The 18033-nt window shown below is 40.7% G+C and overlaps 1 protein-coding gene across 5 annotated transcripts in view; it reads left to right on the top strand.

Moving 5' to 3' along the window:
- The window catches only part of YLPM1 (YLP motif containing 1), a 74530-nt gene that overhangs the window by 30876 nt on the left and 25621 nt on the right, over nucleotides 1–18033 (top strand). For 4 of the 5 annotated variants that reach the window (XR_002523432.2, XM_021941398.2, XM_021941400.2 and 1 more), the window contains exons 5-9: nucleotides 3709–5826; nucleotides 9032–9152; nucleotides 16050–16467; nucleotides 16580–16672; nucleotides 16895–17090. Coding sequence is in view for 4 of the 5 variants with exons in the window: in XM_021941398.2 (XP_021797090.1) it covers nucleotides 3709–5826; nucleotides 9032–9152; nucleotides 16050–16467; nucleotides 16580–16672; nucleotides 16895–17090 (2946 nt within the window). In the remaining variant the exon portion in view is untranslated. The remainder of the gene's footprint in view (nucleotides 1–3708; nucleotides 5827–9031; nucleotides 9153–16049; nucleotides 16468–16579; nucleotides 16673–16894; nucleotides 17091–18033) is intronic. The other variant, XM_021941401.2, reaches the window with a different exon arrangement.

The raw sequence follows: 18033 nt of genomic DNA, 5'->3' as shown, positions 1-18033 counted from the left end.
CCCCCTAGTGTCTGAGAATCCTGACCCTTTTTGATGTTCTCTGGGCAAGCCCTCCTCCTTTTGATTTTATCCCCTTCTGCCATCAGTACTCTAAACTGACTTCTTCCTCCTCTGTAAGTTACCGCTCATATTTGTTCTTTGTCTTTCAGAATTTACAGACAAGATTCTCATCTTCTGATTACCCCCTCTCTCTGTTTATTATGGATTTGTGTATTTTTAAGTTCCTTGCAATGGGTTTGTAAAAGGTCAACTTGGCTAGGCTGAACTACATTTCCCAAAATTCCCTTTCTCTCTGTCCCTCTCTCTCTCTGTCTCTTTTTTTTTTTTTTTTTGAGACGAAGTCTCACGCTGTCACCCAGTCTGGAGTGCAGTGGCACCACCTCGGCTCACTGAATTCTCCACCTCTTGGGTTCAAGTGATTCTTCTGCCTCTGCCTCCCGAGTAGCTGGGATTATAGGCGCACACCACCATGCCCAGCTTAAGTTTTCTATTAGTAGAGACAGGGTTTCACCATATTGGCCAGGCTGGTCTCAAACTCCTGACCTCAAGTGATCCACTCGCCTCCGCTTCCCAAAGTGCTAGAATTACAGGCGTGAGCCAGTGTGCGTGGCCGCCTTTCCCATATGTTTCTGATTAAATTGGGTCACAGGGAGATTTTCACACCTAACATGAGGCATTTATTCCTGGACAACCAAAAACATTTTAACTCTTTCCCAGAAGAGCACAAAAAGTCTTTTTTTTTGTCTTTAGGATAATATTAGTTCATCCTTCTCCTACCTGACTCACATTCCCTCTTTCATGTTCTGTAACTTAAATACTGAAATAATAAAGTTAACTATTAACACATATTATGTTAGATAATACGAAAGAAAAACAAATGAACCAAAAAATATTTGGTTAATACACACACACACACACACACATATACATATTTAAACACATATATATCAAGGAAGAAGTACTTGTAACTATTGTAGTCTGTATTTCTGCAATGGTCATGTGGTCATAGCTGGTATATATGTTCTTCCACTACTCATTCCATATTCCCTAAGTAAGTACCTCAGCCGGTCCTGATTCCTTATCTGATGGGGTGACCCAGGCTTTCATTCTTGAAAGATACAGGCTATTAGCAGATTCTTTCTGAATTAGTTCTGCTATTTGCAGTTCTACAATACCCTTTGCAATTTTCCATAGACTTGAATCTCAGTACATGGGAAATACTAAGAGATGTCCTAGAGGATCTCTTGCATTTCGGATGTACTCCACTTCACCTGTATTGTGTGGTAGTAACCCAAATTCCCCTTGAAAGTTAGGATCAGTCATCCCCAGTGAATACAGTAACCCTCTCTCCATTGCCTCTTGATTTGAAACTTCCGAATAAAGTTGGGGTCTCAACTTCAGGTTAGTGGAATCATTTGTTGTATCCCCTAGTGGAAGTATTCATCTCTCTGAAACTAGACTTTTAGAACAACAAAGCCTAAAGTCACAGGAATAGGAGATAAATATTTTGCCAACACTGAATTTATTAGTCTTCATTGATTTCTCAAAGAAATGAAAGAAAAAGCCTCCTAGCACTCATTAAAGGCATGAAAGGCATCGCTGTCTACTGCTCAGTCATCTAAGCCAGAAACGTTGGAATCATCTTAAATCTTCTCTTACCACTATCATTTTATTTCTACTGGTGACAAAATCTTACCAATTCTACCTTATTTTACATCTCTCACTTTTATCCCCTCCTCTGCATTCTCATATCAGTCATTGCCTTAGGCTAGGCATCACCTTCACTTATCCAAATTGTAGAGATAATCTTTAAACTTTTTGTTTCTGTCTACTGTTTTTCTGCTAAAGCAATCTTTTTAAAATCAGACTATATTTAGTGGCTCTAAGTGCTTATAAGGTGACACCAAACCTCCTTAACCAGCTGAATTAATTTGTCTGTTATAATCGAGATCCAAGTCAGATGGCTTTAACAAGTTAGAAGTTTATTCTCTCTTAGGACTTAGATGATGGCTCAGGAATCCAGTTCCTTCTGATTTACCTGGTCCTGGATATTTCACCACCATGTCATAACCAGCATGAAAAAGGAAATCGTGAAGAGGAGGATGTGCTCTTTCCTTTAAGGGGACAACCCAGAGGATGTGCAAATCATTTTCACTCTCAGCTCCTTGGCCAAAACTTGGCTCTCAGTTCTAGCTGCAAGAGATATTGAGAAAGAGAGTCTCTTGTGTGGGGAGCCTTGTGTCTAGCTGAAAACAGGAGGCCTGTTATTGTAGATAAGTTGGGAATGGGTATTGGAAGACCACCAGTAGTCTCTGCCACATGAGGCATACACAGTCTTCTGGAGAGTGATCCTTGCTTACTCCTTTATTTTATTTTTTAGTGTGCTGCTTTTCCACACTTCCCTCTTTATCAGCTCTCTTGACTCTGTTTCCCCTTTGCATTAGCCATGCTAAACTATTTGCACTTCCAAACATGCTCTGCTGATACGTGTTTCTCTGCCTTTCCTCATCGTGTTTCCTTAGCTTGAGGTGCCCTTGCCACATACTTTCGTCATCTCCAGCTCATTCTCTCAGCTTTATTTCAGAGAATTTGTCTTTCAAGACTCAACATAAGCCTCTCCAATTCTGTTGTCCTTATTGTATACACATAGACTTGAGACATTACACCTCTTGATATTTATTTACACTTAGATTATCTTTATATTTGGTTGTAAACTCTTTGAGGGCACAGATGACATTTTATTTTTGTATCTCTTGGATGTAATGTAATGCCTGACAGATAGGGGATGTGTTATCTGTTTACTGGATAAGAAAGTGGGTTCATAGCAAAAATAACTGTGCAGACTTTTTAAAATGTCAGAGCCTACTCTTAAGATAGGGTTGCTGTTTCTTTTTTTTTTTTTTTTTTTTAACTTTTTTTGATTGAAATGTTAGTGCCAGCTCTAACAATATAATCATCCTGTATTTTCTTGTTTATCTTTTCATATTTAGTTTTTAGTTACAATTTAATTCCAGAAGTGCTCAGTTATGGTATTTGTTAATTTTTTTCTCTTTAAAATGAGTAGCCTTTCCTGTCTCCTAAGGCACAGTATTTATAATTGCTTTTTTTTTTTTTTTTTTAAGACGGAGTCTCGCTCTTGTCACCCAGGCTAGAGTGCAATAGTGTGATCTCAGCTCACTGCAACCTCTGCCTACTAGGTTCAAGTGATTCTCCTGCCTCAGCCTCCGAAGTATCTGGGATTACAGGCACCTGCCACCACACCTGGCTAAATTTTTGTTTTTTGTTTTTTGTTTTTTTTTAAGTAGAGACAGGGTTTCACCATGTTGGCCAGGCTAGTCTCGAACTCCTGATCTCAGGTGATCCGGCCGTCTCTGCCTCCCAAAGTGCTGGGATGACAAGTGTGAACCACTGTCCCTGGCCTGTAATTGTTTTTTAACTGTTCAGTATATCAGTGACTTGCTGCAGGAGATGTGTTGAAGTAAATTAGATAATACTGACATGATTTCCAACACCTGTCCTAAGACCTTCTGAGCACTGCCACCTTAACATACTGGTTCAAAGATATTGGTGACTCAGGATTTATTTAATGACTGAAAAGAGTCATTGTTGTAAACAAATTCTAAGGCAAGAGTGCCTTAAATATTCTTACATGGAGAATTTTTTTTTCTGCTTTACTGTCTTGAGTAATATCTTTTGTTTTACTTGTAGATTTGATGGTCCTCGAAGATTTGAGGATTTAGGGTCAAGGTGTGAAGGACCGAGACCCAAAGGGCCTCGTTTTGAAGGAAATCGCCCCGATGGGCCAAGACCCAGATATGAAGGTCACCCAGCAGAGGGCACTAAAAGCAAATGGGGAATGATTCCCCGGGGGCCAGCATCTCAATTTTATATTACCCCCAGTACATCCCTAAGTCCTCGACAGAGTGGACCACAATGGAAAGGCCCCAAACCAACTTTTGGACAGCAACATCAGCAGCAACCTAAGTCACAAGCAGAACCTCTTTCAGGAAACAAAGAACCATTAGCAGACACCAGTAGTAACCAGCAGAAGAATTTTAAAATGCAATCAGCTGCATTTTCCATTGCTGCAGATGTAAAGGATGTCAAGGCGGCTCAGTCAAATGAGAATCTAAGCGACTCTCAACAGGAGCCACCTAAAAGCGAAGTCTCGGAAGGGCCCGTAGAGCCTTCTAATTGGGACCAGAATGCTCAAAATATGGAGACTCAAATCGACAAAGCCCAAGCTGTTACTCAGCCTGTACCCCTTGCAAATAAGCCTCTACCTGCTCAATCTGCTTTTCCTTCAAAAACAGGGGGGATAGAGGGAGCAGCAGCAGTAGCAACATCATCATTAACAGCAGATAATGATTTTAAACCTATGGGTATTGGTCTACCCCATTCAGAAAACAACCAAGATAAAGGCCTGCCTCGGCCAGATAATAGAGATAATAGATTAGAAGGCAATAGAGGCAGTAGCTCATCTTACAGAGGTCCTGGGCAAAGCAGAATGGAAGACACACGGGATAAAGGTCTAGTAAACAGAGGTCGCGGCCAGGCAATCAGTCGAGGCCCAGGATTGGTCAAGCAAGAAGACTTTCGGGATAAGATGATGGGTAGAAGAGAAGACAGTAGAGAGAAGATGAACAGAGGAGAAGGTAGCCGGGACAGAGGGTTGGTGAGACCTGGAAGCAGTCGGGAGAAAGTGCCAGGTGGTCTGCAAGGGAGCCAGGACAGGGGTGGAGCTGGCAGTCGAGAAAGGGGACCACCTCGGAGGGCTGGCAGTCAGGAGAGAGGACCTCTTCGAAGGGCTGGGAGTAGAGAGAGAGTACCACCCCGAAGAGCTGGGAGCAGGGAGAGAGGACCACCTCGAGGGCCTGGCAGTCGAGAAAGGGGACTGGGAAGATCAGAGTTTGGTCGTGATAGAGGTCCATTCAGACCAGAACCAGGAGATGGTGGGGAAAAAATGTATCCATATCACCGAGATGAGCCTCCTAGGGCTCCATGGAACCATGGAGAAGAGCGAGGGCATGAAGAGTTTCCATTAGATGGTAGAAATGCTCCAATGGAACGAGAAAGACTCGATGACTGGGATAGAGAGAGATACTGGAGAGAATGTGAACGTGACTATCAAGATGATACACTAGAGCTCTATAACAGAGAGGACAGGTTCTCGGCACCACCATCTCGGTCTCATGATGGAGATAGGCGAGGCCCTTGGTGGGATGATTGGGAGAGAGACCAGGATATGGATGAGGACTACAATAGGGAAATGGACAGGGACATGGACAGGGATGTGGATCGGATTGGAAGACCCATGGATATGTATGATAGAAATTTGGATAATGAGTGGGACAGAGATTATGGGAGACCACTGGATGAACAAGAATCACAGTTTCGTGAACGGGATATTCCATCTCTTCCACCTTTACCGCCCCTCCCTCCTCTTCCACCTTTGGATAGATATCGGGATGATAGATGGAGAGAAGAAAGAAATCGAGACCATGGGTATGATCGAGATTTCCGTGATAGGGGTGAGTTGAGGATTCGAGAGTATCCAGAAAGAGGAGATACATGGCGGGAAAAGCGAGATTATGTTCCTGACAGAATGGACTGGGAAAGAGAACGGTTGTCAGACAGATGGTACCCATCTGATGTGGATAGACATTCCCCCATGGCGGAACATATGTCCTCCTCACATCATTCCTCAGAAATGATGGGGTCCGATGCAAGCTTAGACTCTGACCAAGGCCTTGGAGGGGTAATGGTTCTCAGTCAGAGGCAGCATGAAATCATTTTGAAAGCTGCACAAGAACTGAAAATGCTTCGGTAAGTTGACTCCTTCAGATCATTTCTTTTAATAAAAACCACATTCAGACTGCTCTTTTTAAAGTGATATATATTTGAATGGAATCATTTTACTTCAAGTTCTTATCACATACTTTTAATTTATATTTCTGGTCATTCAGTGCTGTTTTAGGGTTAGGATGGGTATTTAGGAACTGTGTTAATGATAAACTTATGCCCTAAGATGTGAAAATTGACTGCTCTCTTGGCCTTTGTAGATGTGTTGCTGGCATGCCATGCCTGTGCATGTTTCAAGTGTCAAACTTCAACTTTTCAGTGCTCTGGATTTCACAGGGTTCATGTGTAACCTTCATTTTTTCCAGTAAGCAGTTTGTTCTTTGGTATTAGATCTAATAGACTTTCTATTCACTAATCGTTGGTATAACTTTGGAAAGTGCTGTATTTTTCTTTGTTGAAGCTAAGAATGGTTTGCTTAGGACCATCCTCAGATTTGTTTAACTATTGATGCTTTCTTTTGGGGATGTTTTATCTTTCATTATAACTAAAAGCAGATGTTTCTCCTTGAGGATGTTACTTGTTTCTACATAACCAAATGTTTTCTTTGTGAAATGGAAAATAGGATTTCTTGACTTACAATCAACTATGTATAGGTATCTACATAATTTTCCTCTTTTCCTGTAGTAACATTAATAACAAAAGCTAACATTTACTGCATGCTTACTCTGGGCCAGGAACTGTACTAAGTGTGTTGTATATAATAACTCATTTAATCCTTAAACCAACTGTATCTTGGGATAGGAATTTAGAAGTCAGTGACAGATTGCAAGCTTTTTTAAAGCAATTTTTTTGAGAAAGTCAGTTAATGATTAGGTTTTGATAGATTCCAATGTATTATATTTCTTCCATTTTTCAATTCTGGTTTACAGTTGTGGATCTTACCAATAAATTATAACTTAAACTTTAGAACTAGGAAAGAAAAATATGGTGAAGAAAAGGTAATGATGAAAGACCAGGTACGGCAGGTTTGTGTGGTCTATAGCTGAGAGGTTTTTTTTTTCCAGATTACTCATGAAGAAAATGTGGAAAGCATGCTATAGAATATTTAGCTACTACACTATTCACTTTTAAGTTATAGATACCTTTAATTTTAATTTAACACCTACCATGTAACTGGGCACTTGCTAATAATTGAGTGTATATATTATGTCAGTCTGTCTATCTCAAAGGCCTGCAAAGATAAGGTAGTATTATCCCCACTTCACAAATGACCCTAAAGTTCAAAGAGGTTAAGTTCACTTGGCTAGTAAGTGGCAAACCTGGCCTTTGAACTCAATCTGTCTAAAACTCTAAAATCTGTGTTGTTTATGGAGCATACCAAGCTGATTGGTGGTGTTAAGCTGCCAAAGTTTCTTTCTTTTTCCTTTTGAAATTTCTTTTTAATTCATTATTGCTTTGCATGGCAATGCTGGACAAAAGGTGCTGCTGCTGCGTCATCCTTTTTTTAAAGCTTTCTAGGCAACATGAACATAATTAAACAATATATAGGGAGTGATGGATAATGTGGTCATAGCCAAATACAAGTAGTTTATGTTGTGTCAGTGTAAAGTCACAAGGAGTATCGTAAGGGATGTGATGATGGGATTTATGTGAGCAGTAAATAATCTTACATACTTGACCCTTACTTTGTGGTCCCTTGTTTGTGACCCCTCATTTGGGTCACTTACTTTAATGTAGGGAGAAAATTATAAAAGGTCTTAAAAAGTTGTAGTGAATTTTACCCATGTTTAAGGTAGGCATTGTGAAGAAAAGTAAAAGTATTTTCATCAGAAATTTAAAGAAAAAACTGAAGGGTTATGTAATTATCTTCAGGAATATGAAATGTTGTTTTTAAAGGTATAGACTGACAATTGTTCTCACCATCTACAGCAGGGGCCATAAATTAAAATGTCCTCAAGAATCAGATAACAAAAATGAGTGAAAGTGGGCCAAGTATAACTCTGTAGAGTATGGTGAAGATTGTGACAGGTTATTTCATCTAACATGGGCAGCTTCTGCTGCACTCGGCTGATTGTTGGCATGTGGGAACGTAGGCCTAGTGTTACCATATCTCTTTAAGATTTGAATTTGTATATGAAATATTTTGCTTTATAAATATGACAGCTAATTCAAATTTTATTTATTTTTTTTTATTTTTATTTTTATTTTTTTTTTGAGACGGAGTCTCGCTCTGTCGCCCAGCCTGGAGTGCAGTGGCCGGATCTCAGCTCACTGCAAGCTCCACCTCCTGGGTTTACGCCATTCTCCTGCCTCAGCCTCTCGAGTAGCTGGGACTACAGGCGCTCGCCATCTCGCCCGGCTAGTTTTTTGTATTTTTTAGTAGAGACGGGGTTTCGCCGTGTTAGCCAGGATGGTCTCGATCTCCTGACCTCGTGATCCGCCTGTCTCGGCCTCCCAAAGTGCTGGGATTACAGGTTTGAGCCACCGCGCCCGGCTCAAATTTTAAAAACTGATGTGAAAGCCACCTTTTAAAAACATTTTTAGGCCATATTTGGCCCATGGGCCACCATTTTGCAACCTCTGGTCTAAAGAGTTGAAAAAAATAAGCCGGGCGTGGTGACTCACACCTGTAATCCCAGCACTTTGGGAGGCTGAGGCAGGCGGGTCACGAGGCCAGGAGTTTGAGACCAGTCTGGCCAATATGGTAAAACCCCGTCTCTACTAAAAATATGTAAAAAATTAGCCAGGCGCGGTGATGTGTGCCTGTAGTCCCAGCTACTCGGGAGGCTGAGGCAGGAGAATCACTTGAACCCGGGAGGTGGAGCTTGCAGTGAGCCGCGATCGTGCCATTGCACGCCAGCCCAGGCGACAGAGCGAGACTCGTCTCAAAAAAAATAAATAAATAAAAAGCAGGAGAGCTTTTGGTTGGATTAAAGAAAAACAAAACAAGTAGATGAGATAGTAGAAAACTACTGAGGCAAGTTGTGGAATCTGTTCTCGAGTATCTTCAATAATTTATAATTAATTATTTATATGTCTTGAATGACTGATGAGTTAGCTACATAAAAGCAAAAGAGGGTAATCCCAGAGCTGCCCAGTGTATGGCCACTGCAGAGAATTTCAGGACAAGGTTTTTTAGGTCTCTTCTTTTTAATTAAATATTAATTGTAGTCACTTAGGAATGGAATAAGCATGCTTTATGGACTATGTCAATTTTATTTGTTTGCAGGGAACAGAAAGAACAGCTTCAAAAGATGAAAGACTTTGGGTCTGAGCCACAGATGGCTGACCATCTACCACCTCAGGAATCAAGATTGCAGAATACATCTTCAAGACCTGGAATGTATCCGGTATGGGAGAATGTGTGCTCAGAAAATGAAATGGTTTCTACTTTGTATGTTTCTATGTTTGATTTTTTAAAAAATTGAATAAATACAAGTTTCCTCTATAAAATGTAAATTTTGGAAACTTAAAAGTTTATGGTAATTGAACTTTGAACACCTTAAAAGCATGTTCAAAAGTGTGGCAGAGATGCTCCTTTTCCCCAGATTTTGATAAGTATACCAAGTACACCTGAACTACATAGCTTCTGTTCACAAAATGGTAGAATTTTGCTAATAATCTTTTATGTTAAAATAGTCCTGTTGGCTGGACATAGTGGCTTACACCTGTAATTCTAGCACTTTGGGAGGCTAAGGCGAGAGGATTGCTTGAGCCCAGGAGTTTGACACCAGCCTGCGCAAGATGGTGAGACCCCCATCTCTACCCCCCCAAAAAAAAAAAAAGTCCTGTTTTCCATCTAGGCAGAGCTGGATGTGGGCCTCCTGATGCTTCCTACCTCTTCAGGCTACTAGTCCTTCAGATGGGGAAATACCATCGCCCAGTACATTCAGAACTGTTCAGGCAGTATGAAAAGGGGTGTTTATGTTAAAGACTTGAGTAATTAAGTTCTCCTTTTTTTTCCCAAGAGCATGCCAGAACTCCTTTTGTTTTTGTTATTTTACCTTTAAACCAGTAATGGGCTTTTCAAATGTTTTAAATGTTATCTTGCAAGTAGTTTTATGACAGCATAATGGAGAAAAGAGCTCTACTGAACCTCTACTGAACCATTTCATCAAATTAACACTTTTCATTTCTCAGTGTTCCCTTCCATCCTGGTCTAATACTTAACAGTAAGACATAGTTGTTGACATCAGCGACCACCATAGTGTTGTTGACTCCCCAGACTGGATCTCTTGATCTTTGTATGCATCTACCTGTCTGCAGGGTTTCTGTCTGTGAATGTGACTCCTGTCAAATGCAGCATGTTCAAAATGGGGCTCATTATACCCCATTAAATTGTCTTTTTTCTCATTATCACCTAGTCACGCTAACTTGAAACCTGAAAATCAGCCCTCCATCTTGCCCATGTCCTACCCTGCCATAACCATTCTTCTGATTGATTTTACCTCCTTTGAATCAAATTCTCAAGTATAATTATACCCATTTTAAGCCTATAGTTCGAGTTTTTGACAGATGTATACCCAAAGATAAAAAAATTCTCGGCCAAGTGCAGTGGCTCACACCTGTAATCCCAGCACTTTGGGAGGCCAAGGCAGGTGGATCACCTGAGATCGGGAGTTTGAAACCAGCCTGACCAACATGGAGAAACCCTGGCTCTACTAAAAATACAAAATTAGCCGGGTGTGGTGGTGCATGCCTGTAATCCCATCTACTCGGGAGGCCAAGACAGGAGAATTGCTTGAACTCGGGAGGTGGAGGTTGCAGTGAGCCGACATCGCGCCATTGCACTCCAGCCTGGGCAACGAGCAAAACTCCATCTCAAAAAAAAAAAAAAAGTTGTCATCACCCTAAAAAGTTCATGCCCTTTTGTAGTTGGGACTACCCCTACACTCCACTTCAGGCAGCATTGATGTGATTTATGGCCAGATGGACATTTTAAAACAAATCTCACCATGTGGCTACCTGGCTTTAAAACTCTTCAGTGTTCTCCCATGCCTTCAGGATGAAATTTAGAATCTCTTGCATGACTTTCTTGTTCTTCCTAAGCTGGCCTGACCTCTGCTGACCATTGCTTGCTACTCCACTCTCTGATGCTTCATTTTCCCTCCACATAGAGCTAGTTAACAATTTTGTGGCTATGCTAGATTCTTTTACTTCTTCATTCCTTTGCGTATGCATGTTGTTCTCTAAGCCTAGAGTCTTTTCTTTGCCTTCCCATCCCCTATTGCAACTGACTAATGCTTGTTTATCTTTTAGAACTCAGCTCTAGTATCTTTTCTTCCACCTATGTAAGGCAGTTACCCTCATACATACCCTGTAACATCTTGTGCTAGTCTCTATTGTCATCTTTATCATGTTGCATTTTGATTGTCTGTTTTCTTGTCTGTCTTTCCTTCTAAATTGAGTCCATAAGATAAGAACTATATCTTTCATCTTTGCATGTCTTAGTAAATAGTAGAAACGCCAGCTTGTACATACACATTTCTGCTTTATTTGCTTAACAAATCATAATCATCTTTCCATATTGTTATATGCTGTATTATTTTTTGATTTATAATAATTTATTGAATTAATTCAATTTCTGTTTGAATTTGTTTCTAAGCTTCCACTGTTCTCTTAATATTACCCTATTGGGTTCTTATTTTAGATAACTCCTTTTCTTTTTTTTTTTTTGAGATGGAGTCTCACTCTGTTGCCCAGGCTGGAGTGCAGTGGCATGATTTCAGCTCACTGAAACCTCCGCCTCCTGGGTTCAAGCGATTCTCCTGCCCTGGCTTCCAAGTAGCTGGGATTACTGGCGCCTGCCACCACGCCCAGCTAAATTTTTTGTAATTTTAGTAGAGACAGGGTTTTACCAATTGGCCAGGCTGGTCTTGAACTCCTGACCTCAGGTAATCCACCTGCCTCGGCCTCCGAAAGTACTGGGATTACAGGCATGAGCCACTGCACCCAGCAGATAACTTCTTAGGAGTAAGTTTTATGTTTTTGTTTTGTCTCTTTTTTTTTTTTTTTTTTGCTCTGTTGCCTGGGAGGCTAGAATACAGTGGTACAGTCGTAGCTCACTGGAGCCTCAAACTCCTGGGCTCAAGTGACTCTCCCACCTCAGCTTCCTGAGTAACTGGGACTATAGGCACACACCACTACGCCTGGCTAATTAACAAAAAAAAATTTGTTAGTAGGGACAGTGTCTCGCATTGTTGCCCAGGCTGGTCTCGAACTCCTGGACTTAAGTGATCCTCACACCTTGGCCTCCCAAAGTGCTGGGTTTACAGGTATGAGCCCCTGCACCCAGCCAACAGTGGTTTTAAAGTCCCAAAGTGGTATACTTCAGTCAAAGAATAAGCATACTTTTTTTTTTTTTTAAACCGAGTGTAGTCTGTCACCCAGGCTGGAGTACAGTGGCGCAATCTCAGCTCACTGCAATATCTACCTCCCAGGTTCAAGTGATTCTCCTGCCTCAGCCTCTTGAGTAGCTGGGATTACAGGTGCCCGCCACCACACCTGGCTAAATTTTTTGTATTTTTAATAGAGGCAGGGTTTCACCATGTTGGCTAGGCGTGTTTCAAACTCCTGACCTCAGGTGATCCACCTGCCTCAGCCTCCCAAAGTGCTAGGATTACAGGCATGAGCCACCACACCTGGCCCAGAATAAGCATACTTTTTAAATGATTCCTGTCACATAGCCAAACAGCTGTCTATAATAGTTGTATAATGGCCACGCGCAGTGGGTCATACCTGCAATGCCAGCACTTTGGGAAGCTGAGGCAGGTGGATCACATGAGGTCTGGAGTTCGAGACTAGCCTGGCCAACATGGTGAAACCCTGTCTCTACTAAAAATACAAAAATTAGCCAGGCTTGGTGGCATGTGCCTATAATCCTAGTTACTCATGAGACTGAGGCAGGAGAATCACTTGAACCTGGGAGACTCTGTCTTAGGTGCATCACCTGAGGTCAGGAGTTCAAGATCAGCTTGACCAACATGGTGAAACCTTGTCTCTACTAAGAATATAAAAATTAGCCAGGCATGGTGGTGTGCGCCTGTAATCCCAGCTACTAGGGAGACTGAGGCAGGAGAATTGCTTGAACCTGAGAGGCGGAGGTTGCAGATAGCGCCACTATACTCCAGCCTGGGCAACAAGAGTGAGACTCTGTCTCAAAAACCATATAAATAAATGAAAAAAAAAATAGTTGCATAACATCTATACTATAGCGTCGTAAGCATTAGCTACTTCATATTTTTGGTATATTTAATAATTTTAATACAGCATTTTTGATTACTAGTGAACATGAATATTTTCCCATATTTGTTAATTATACTTTCCTCTTACAGAAATTCTATTAGTGTCCTTCACCCATTTATCTGTTTGAGTCAGGTTTTTTTTTTTAATTAATTCATTATCCTTAATATAATATAAATATTAACCCTTTCTCATATCAACAATACTTTTAAAAAATGTATCTTTTACTCACTATATAGAATGGAGAAAGCACTTTAAAAAAAATGTATAAGTATACTTCTATGAGATCTTAAGATATTTAAAACTTGTCTTGATAGATATGCCCAGACAGAATAGCTTCATCCTGTATTGGCATTTTCTTAAAGTTTACCATGCCATACTTTAATTAAAAGTTTACCTTTAGATAATAGCCATTTGTATTTAACTGTAGCCAGTAGTTACCTCCAGTCAGTAATGTTCCTTCCATATTAGTCAACTCCATTTTATTATTCAGAAGGTTTATTTTTAAAGTACTGCCTATATATGGGCAAATATATAAATAATGTATATTGTGAGTTCTCCAGGGTCTAAAATAGCTGTCAATAAAGAGAAAACATCCTAGAATAACAGAGAAGTAAAAAACCAAACCAAAACAAAACAAAAAACCCAACCAGCCAGACACAGTGAACTAAGAAATGGGAAATAAGTGTTTGAATCACGCTTACGAAGATTAAAATAGAGACTAGGCATGGTGGCTCACACCTGTAATCCCAGCGCTTTGGGAGGCTGAGGCAAGATTACTTGAGGTCTGGAGTTCAAGACCAGCCTGGGCAACATAGCAAGACCCCATCTTTACCAAAGAAAGAATAAAAATAAAATGTATGTGGCAACTGGGTTTCAGTATTGAGTGGTTAGGACCTATCTGCTAAGAAGTCCCGCCATCTCTGTCATAGACATTTCTGATGGCACCTGGTGATGCTTTGGGAAAACAAATGTAAGCAGGGCACACAACAGTGGCACTCCTTAGATTACTGGATGTTCATTTAGTTTATTTTGTTGTTTCATAGAACTCATGTTCTCTGTTCATCTCAGCTTTACCACAGACTACTATTATCAACCAGATAACTGAAAGGAACAGAAGTATGGAGGCTATCTAGGATTTCTCTCACTGAAAATTTACTGTTTTTGTGGAGAAGATAGGTCTCTACAGTAGGAAGATAGTTCTTATTTATTTATTCATTTCTCTCCTTCCTGCACACTGAGAGTAGGAAGATAGTTCTTAACCAAGGGGTATAAATCAGAATAATTCATGGAGGGTTTTTTTTTTTTTTTTTTTTGAGACGGAATCACGCTCTGTCACCTAGGCTGGAGTGCAGTGGCCGGATCTCAGCTCACTGCAAGCTCCGCCTCCCGGGTTTACGCCATTCTTCTGCCTCAGCCTCCCAAGTAGCTAGGACTACAGGCGCCCACCACCTCGCCCGGCTAGTTTTTTGTATTTTTTAGTAGAGACGGGGTTTCACTGTGTTAGCCAGGATGGTCTCGATCTCCTGACCTCGTGATCCGCCCGTCTCGGCCTCCCAAAGTGCTGGGATTACAGGCTTGAGCCACCGCGCCCAGCCTATTTTTTTTTAATTTTAAATTACTGGTGGGACACCACCTACAGAAGTTCTGTAGTTTTGGTATTGACCTGGGACATTTGAATCTTATGTGGCTACCACCCTAATTTGAAGTATGGAAATTTTAAAACATTTTCATTACCCCTGTAAGATCACTGCACCAGTTTACAGTTAGTTAATCCTCATTCCTACCCTAGTCCCAGCACTTTCTGTCTATATAGAATTTGCATTTCTGGGCATTTCATATAAATGAATTATATAATATGTAGTCTTTCGTGTCTATCTTCTTTTCAAAGTTTATCCATGTTGTAACATGACTCAGTACTTCATTTCTTTTTACTGCTTTTTAAATTTCTTTTTATTTGTAACCTGTTGCATGAATATACCACATTTTGTTTAACCATTCACCAGTTGATGGACATCAGGGTTGTTGAATAGTATCGCTATGAATATTTGTGTGCAAGTCTTTGGATGGACATATGTTTTTATTTTTCTTGGATAGATACCTAGAAATGAAATTGCTGAGCCATGTGATAAATTTATGTTTGGCCGGGCGTGGTGGCTCATGCCTGTAATCCCAGCATTTTGGGAGGCTGAAGTGGGTGGATTGCCTGAGGTCAGGAGTTCGAGACCAGCCTGGCCAACATAGTGAAACCCCGTCTCTACTAAAAATACAAAAAATTAGCTGGGCTGGTAGCGGGTGCCTACAAGCCCTCTCAGTTACTCAGGAGGCTGAGGCAGGAGAATCGCTTGAACCTGGGAGGCAGAGGTTGCAGTGAGCCAAGATTGCGCCATTGCACTCCAGCCTGGGCAACAAGAGCGAAATTCCATCTCAAAAAAAAAAAAAAAAGTTTGGCTTCTTGAGAGAAATTGGCAAACCATTTTCTATAGTGGCGCCATTTATTCCCACTAGCAATCTAAAAGGGTTTTTCTTTCCTATATCCTTGCCATCATTTGTTTTTGTCTCTCTTATTTATTATAGCCATTCCAGTGCGTATGAAAATGGTATCTCATTGGGATTTTAATTTGCGTTTCCCTAGTGACTAATGATGTTGAGCATCTTTTCATGTGCTCATTGGGCATTTATATATTTTCTTTGGAGAAATATCTATTCACATGTTTGGGCTATAGTTTTTTGTTTTTTTTTTTATGATTTGTCTTACTGAGTTTAAGTGTTTTGTATATTCTGAATTCAAGTTCTTTATCAAATATAAGATTTGCCTATGTTTTCTCCCTTTCTGTGGCTTGTCCTAATTTTTTTTTTTTTTGGATGTTCTGAAGCATGAAACTTTGAATGAGTCCAAGGTGTTAACTTTTTTCTTATAAATTGAGAACCAGATTTTAATTTCCACTAATCTGTAAAAACATAGTGGTATGCTTGTTCGCTAAGCTGTTTATTCTATTCTCTAGCCTCCAGGGTCCTATAGACCTCCCCCTCCTATGGGCAAACCACCAGGTTCAATTGTAAGACCCTCTGCTCCACCAGCAAGATCATCTGTTCCTGTGACCAGGCCGCCTGTCCCAATACCACCACCTCCACCTCCTCCCCCTCTACCTCCTCCTCCTCCAGTGATAAAGCCACAAACATCAGCTGTAGAACAGGAACGATGGGATGAAGATTCTTTCTATGGGCTCTGGGATACAAATGATGAACAAGGACTGAATTCAGAATTTAAGTCAGAAACTGCAGCAATTCCATCTGCTCCAGTATTACCACCCCCACCTGTTCACTCTTCCATTCCCCCTCCTGGCCCAGTACCTATGGGTATGCCACCAATGTCCAAGCCACCACCAGTGCAACAGACTGTTGATTATGGCCATGGCCGAGGTGAGTAGTGATAGTGAACTTGTATTTGGGATTCTACAGGAATTGTTAACTTCAGCTTTAGCTTTCTCAAGCTTCACTCTTACAGTGCTTTATCTCTGATTTTGTTTACCAGATATATCCACTAATAAAGTTGAACAGATACCTTATGGAGAAAGAATAACTCTGCGCCCAGATCCACTACCTGAAAGATCAACTTTTGAGACAGGTAGGATTCCCGGAGAGGTCAGTATTTTTAAACATTTTAAGGCCTAATTACCACATTATTTTCCTTTTGATGAGATTATCTGAGCCTTCATTTAATATAGCTAAAAGATTCTTAAGTTGAATTTAGGGCAAAAATTTATACCAGCTCTGAAGTTAGATTTATACTTTTCTGCTTTTATTTCATAAAAGGGATATAGTTATGTTGTATTAATTGTTTTTATAGAGCATGCAGGCCAACGTGATCGTTATGATAGAGAAAGAGATCGTGAGCCTTATTTTGATCGTCAAAGTAATGTCATAACAGATCATCGAGATTTTAAAAGGGATCGTGAGACACATAGAGATCGAGACCGGGATCGTGGTGTTATTGACTATGACCGGGATCGATTTGACAGAGAACGCCGACCCCGAGATGATAGGTATGCTATAAAACAATCTTTGCTAGATGTGCAAATTACTATATACTTAACAGTAAAAGTTTAAGAAAAATTTAATAAGTAACATATTTTTCTCATGCATATGTATATGTAATTTGGAGGGGGAAGAACAATTCTGGACCAGTTTTCAGGAAAGTAGATCCTTGACTTGGTAGCTTGAATTCCAGAGAATTAAATGGGAGATGGAGATAGCCAGAAAGGAATGGAAATGGTATTGTCAATAAAGGTGCAGTCATACTCAGTGGGCAAGCAATTTATTTTTGCAGTTCATGAGCTTTTTATTTATTATTGTTATTATTATTATTATACCTAAGGGCATTCTGGCAGCCAGCCAAGGAGAAGGGAAAGGGGGATAAGCCCATGAACTATTTATTCATTTATTTATTTATTTATTTATTTATTTCTATTTTGTATGGAGACGGGGTCTCTCTCAGTCTGTCACCCAGGCTGGAATGCAGTGGCGCAGTCTCAGCTCACTGTAGCCTCCACCTCCTGGGCTCAAGTGATCTTCCCACCTCAGTCTCCTGAGTACCTGGGGCCGCAGGCATGTGCCACCATGCCTGGCTGATTTTTTTTAATTTTTTTTTTTGTATTTTTGGTGAAGATGTGGTTTCACCATGTTGCCCAGGCTGGTCGCAAACTCCTGAGCTCAAGTGATCCACCTGCCTTGGCCTTCCAAAGTGCTGGGATTATAGGCGTGAGCCATCATGTCCAGCTTTCCCATGAACTTTTTAGATATATGTATATACAGTAAATCTAAATGAAAAAGCGAAGTCAAAATGTAAATATTGGCCGGGTGCAGTGGCTCACGCATGTAATCCTAGCACTTTGGGAGGCCAAGGCAGGTGGATCTTTTGAGCTCAGGAGTTCGAGACCAGCCTGGCCAACATGGCAAAACCCCATCTCTACAAAAAATAACAAAAGT

This window comes from Papio anubis, chromosome 7 (assembly GCF_008728515.1).
Source record: "Papio anubis isolate 15944 chromosome 7, Panubis1.0, whole genome shotgun sequence".
Classification (NCBI taxonomy): domain Eukaryota; kingdom Metazoa; phylum Chordata; class Mammalia; order Primates; family Cercopithecidae; genus Papio; species Papio anubis.
Note: the sequence above shows the minus strand (reverse complement) of the source record. Positions and strands in the feature narration are given on the sequence as shown.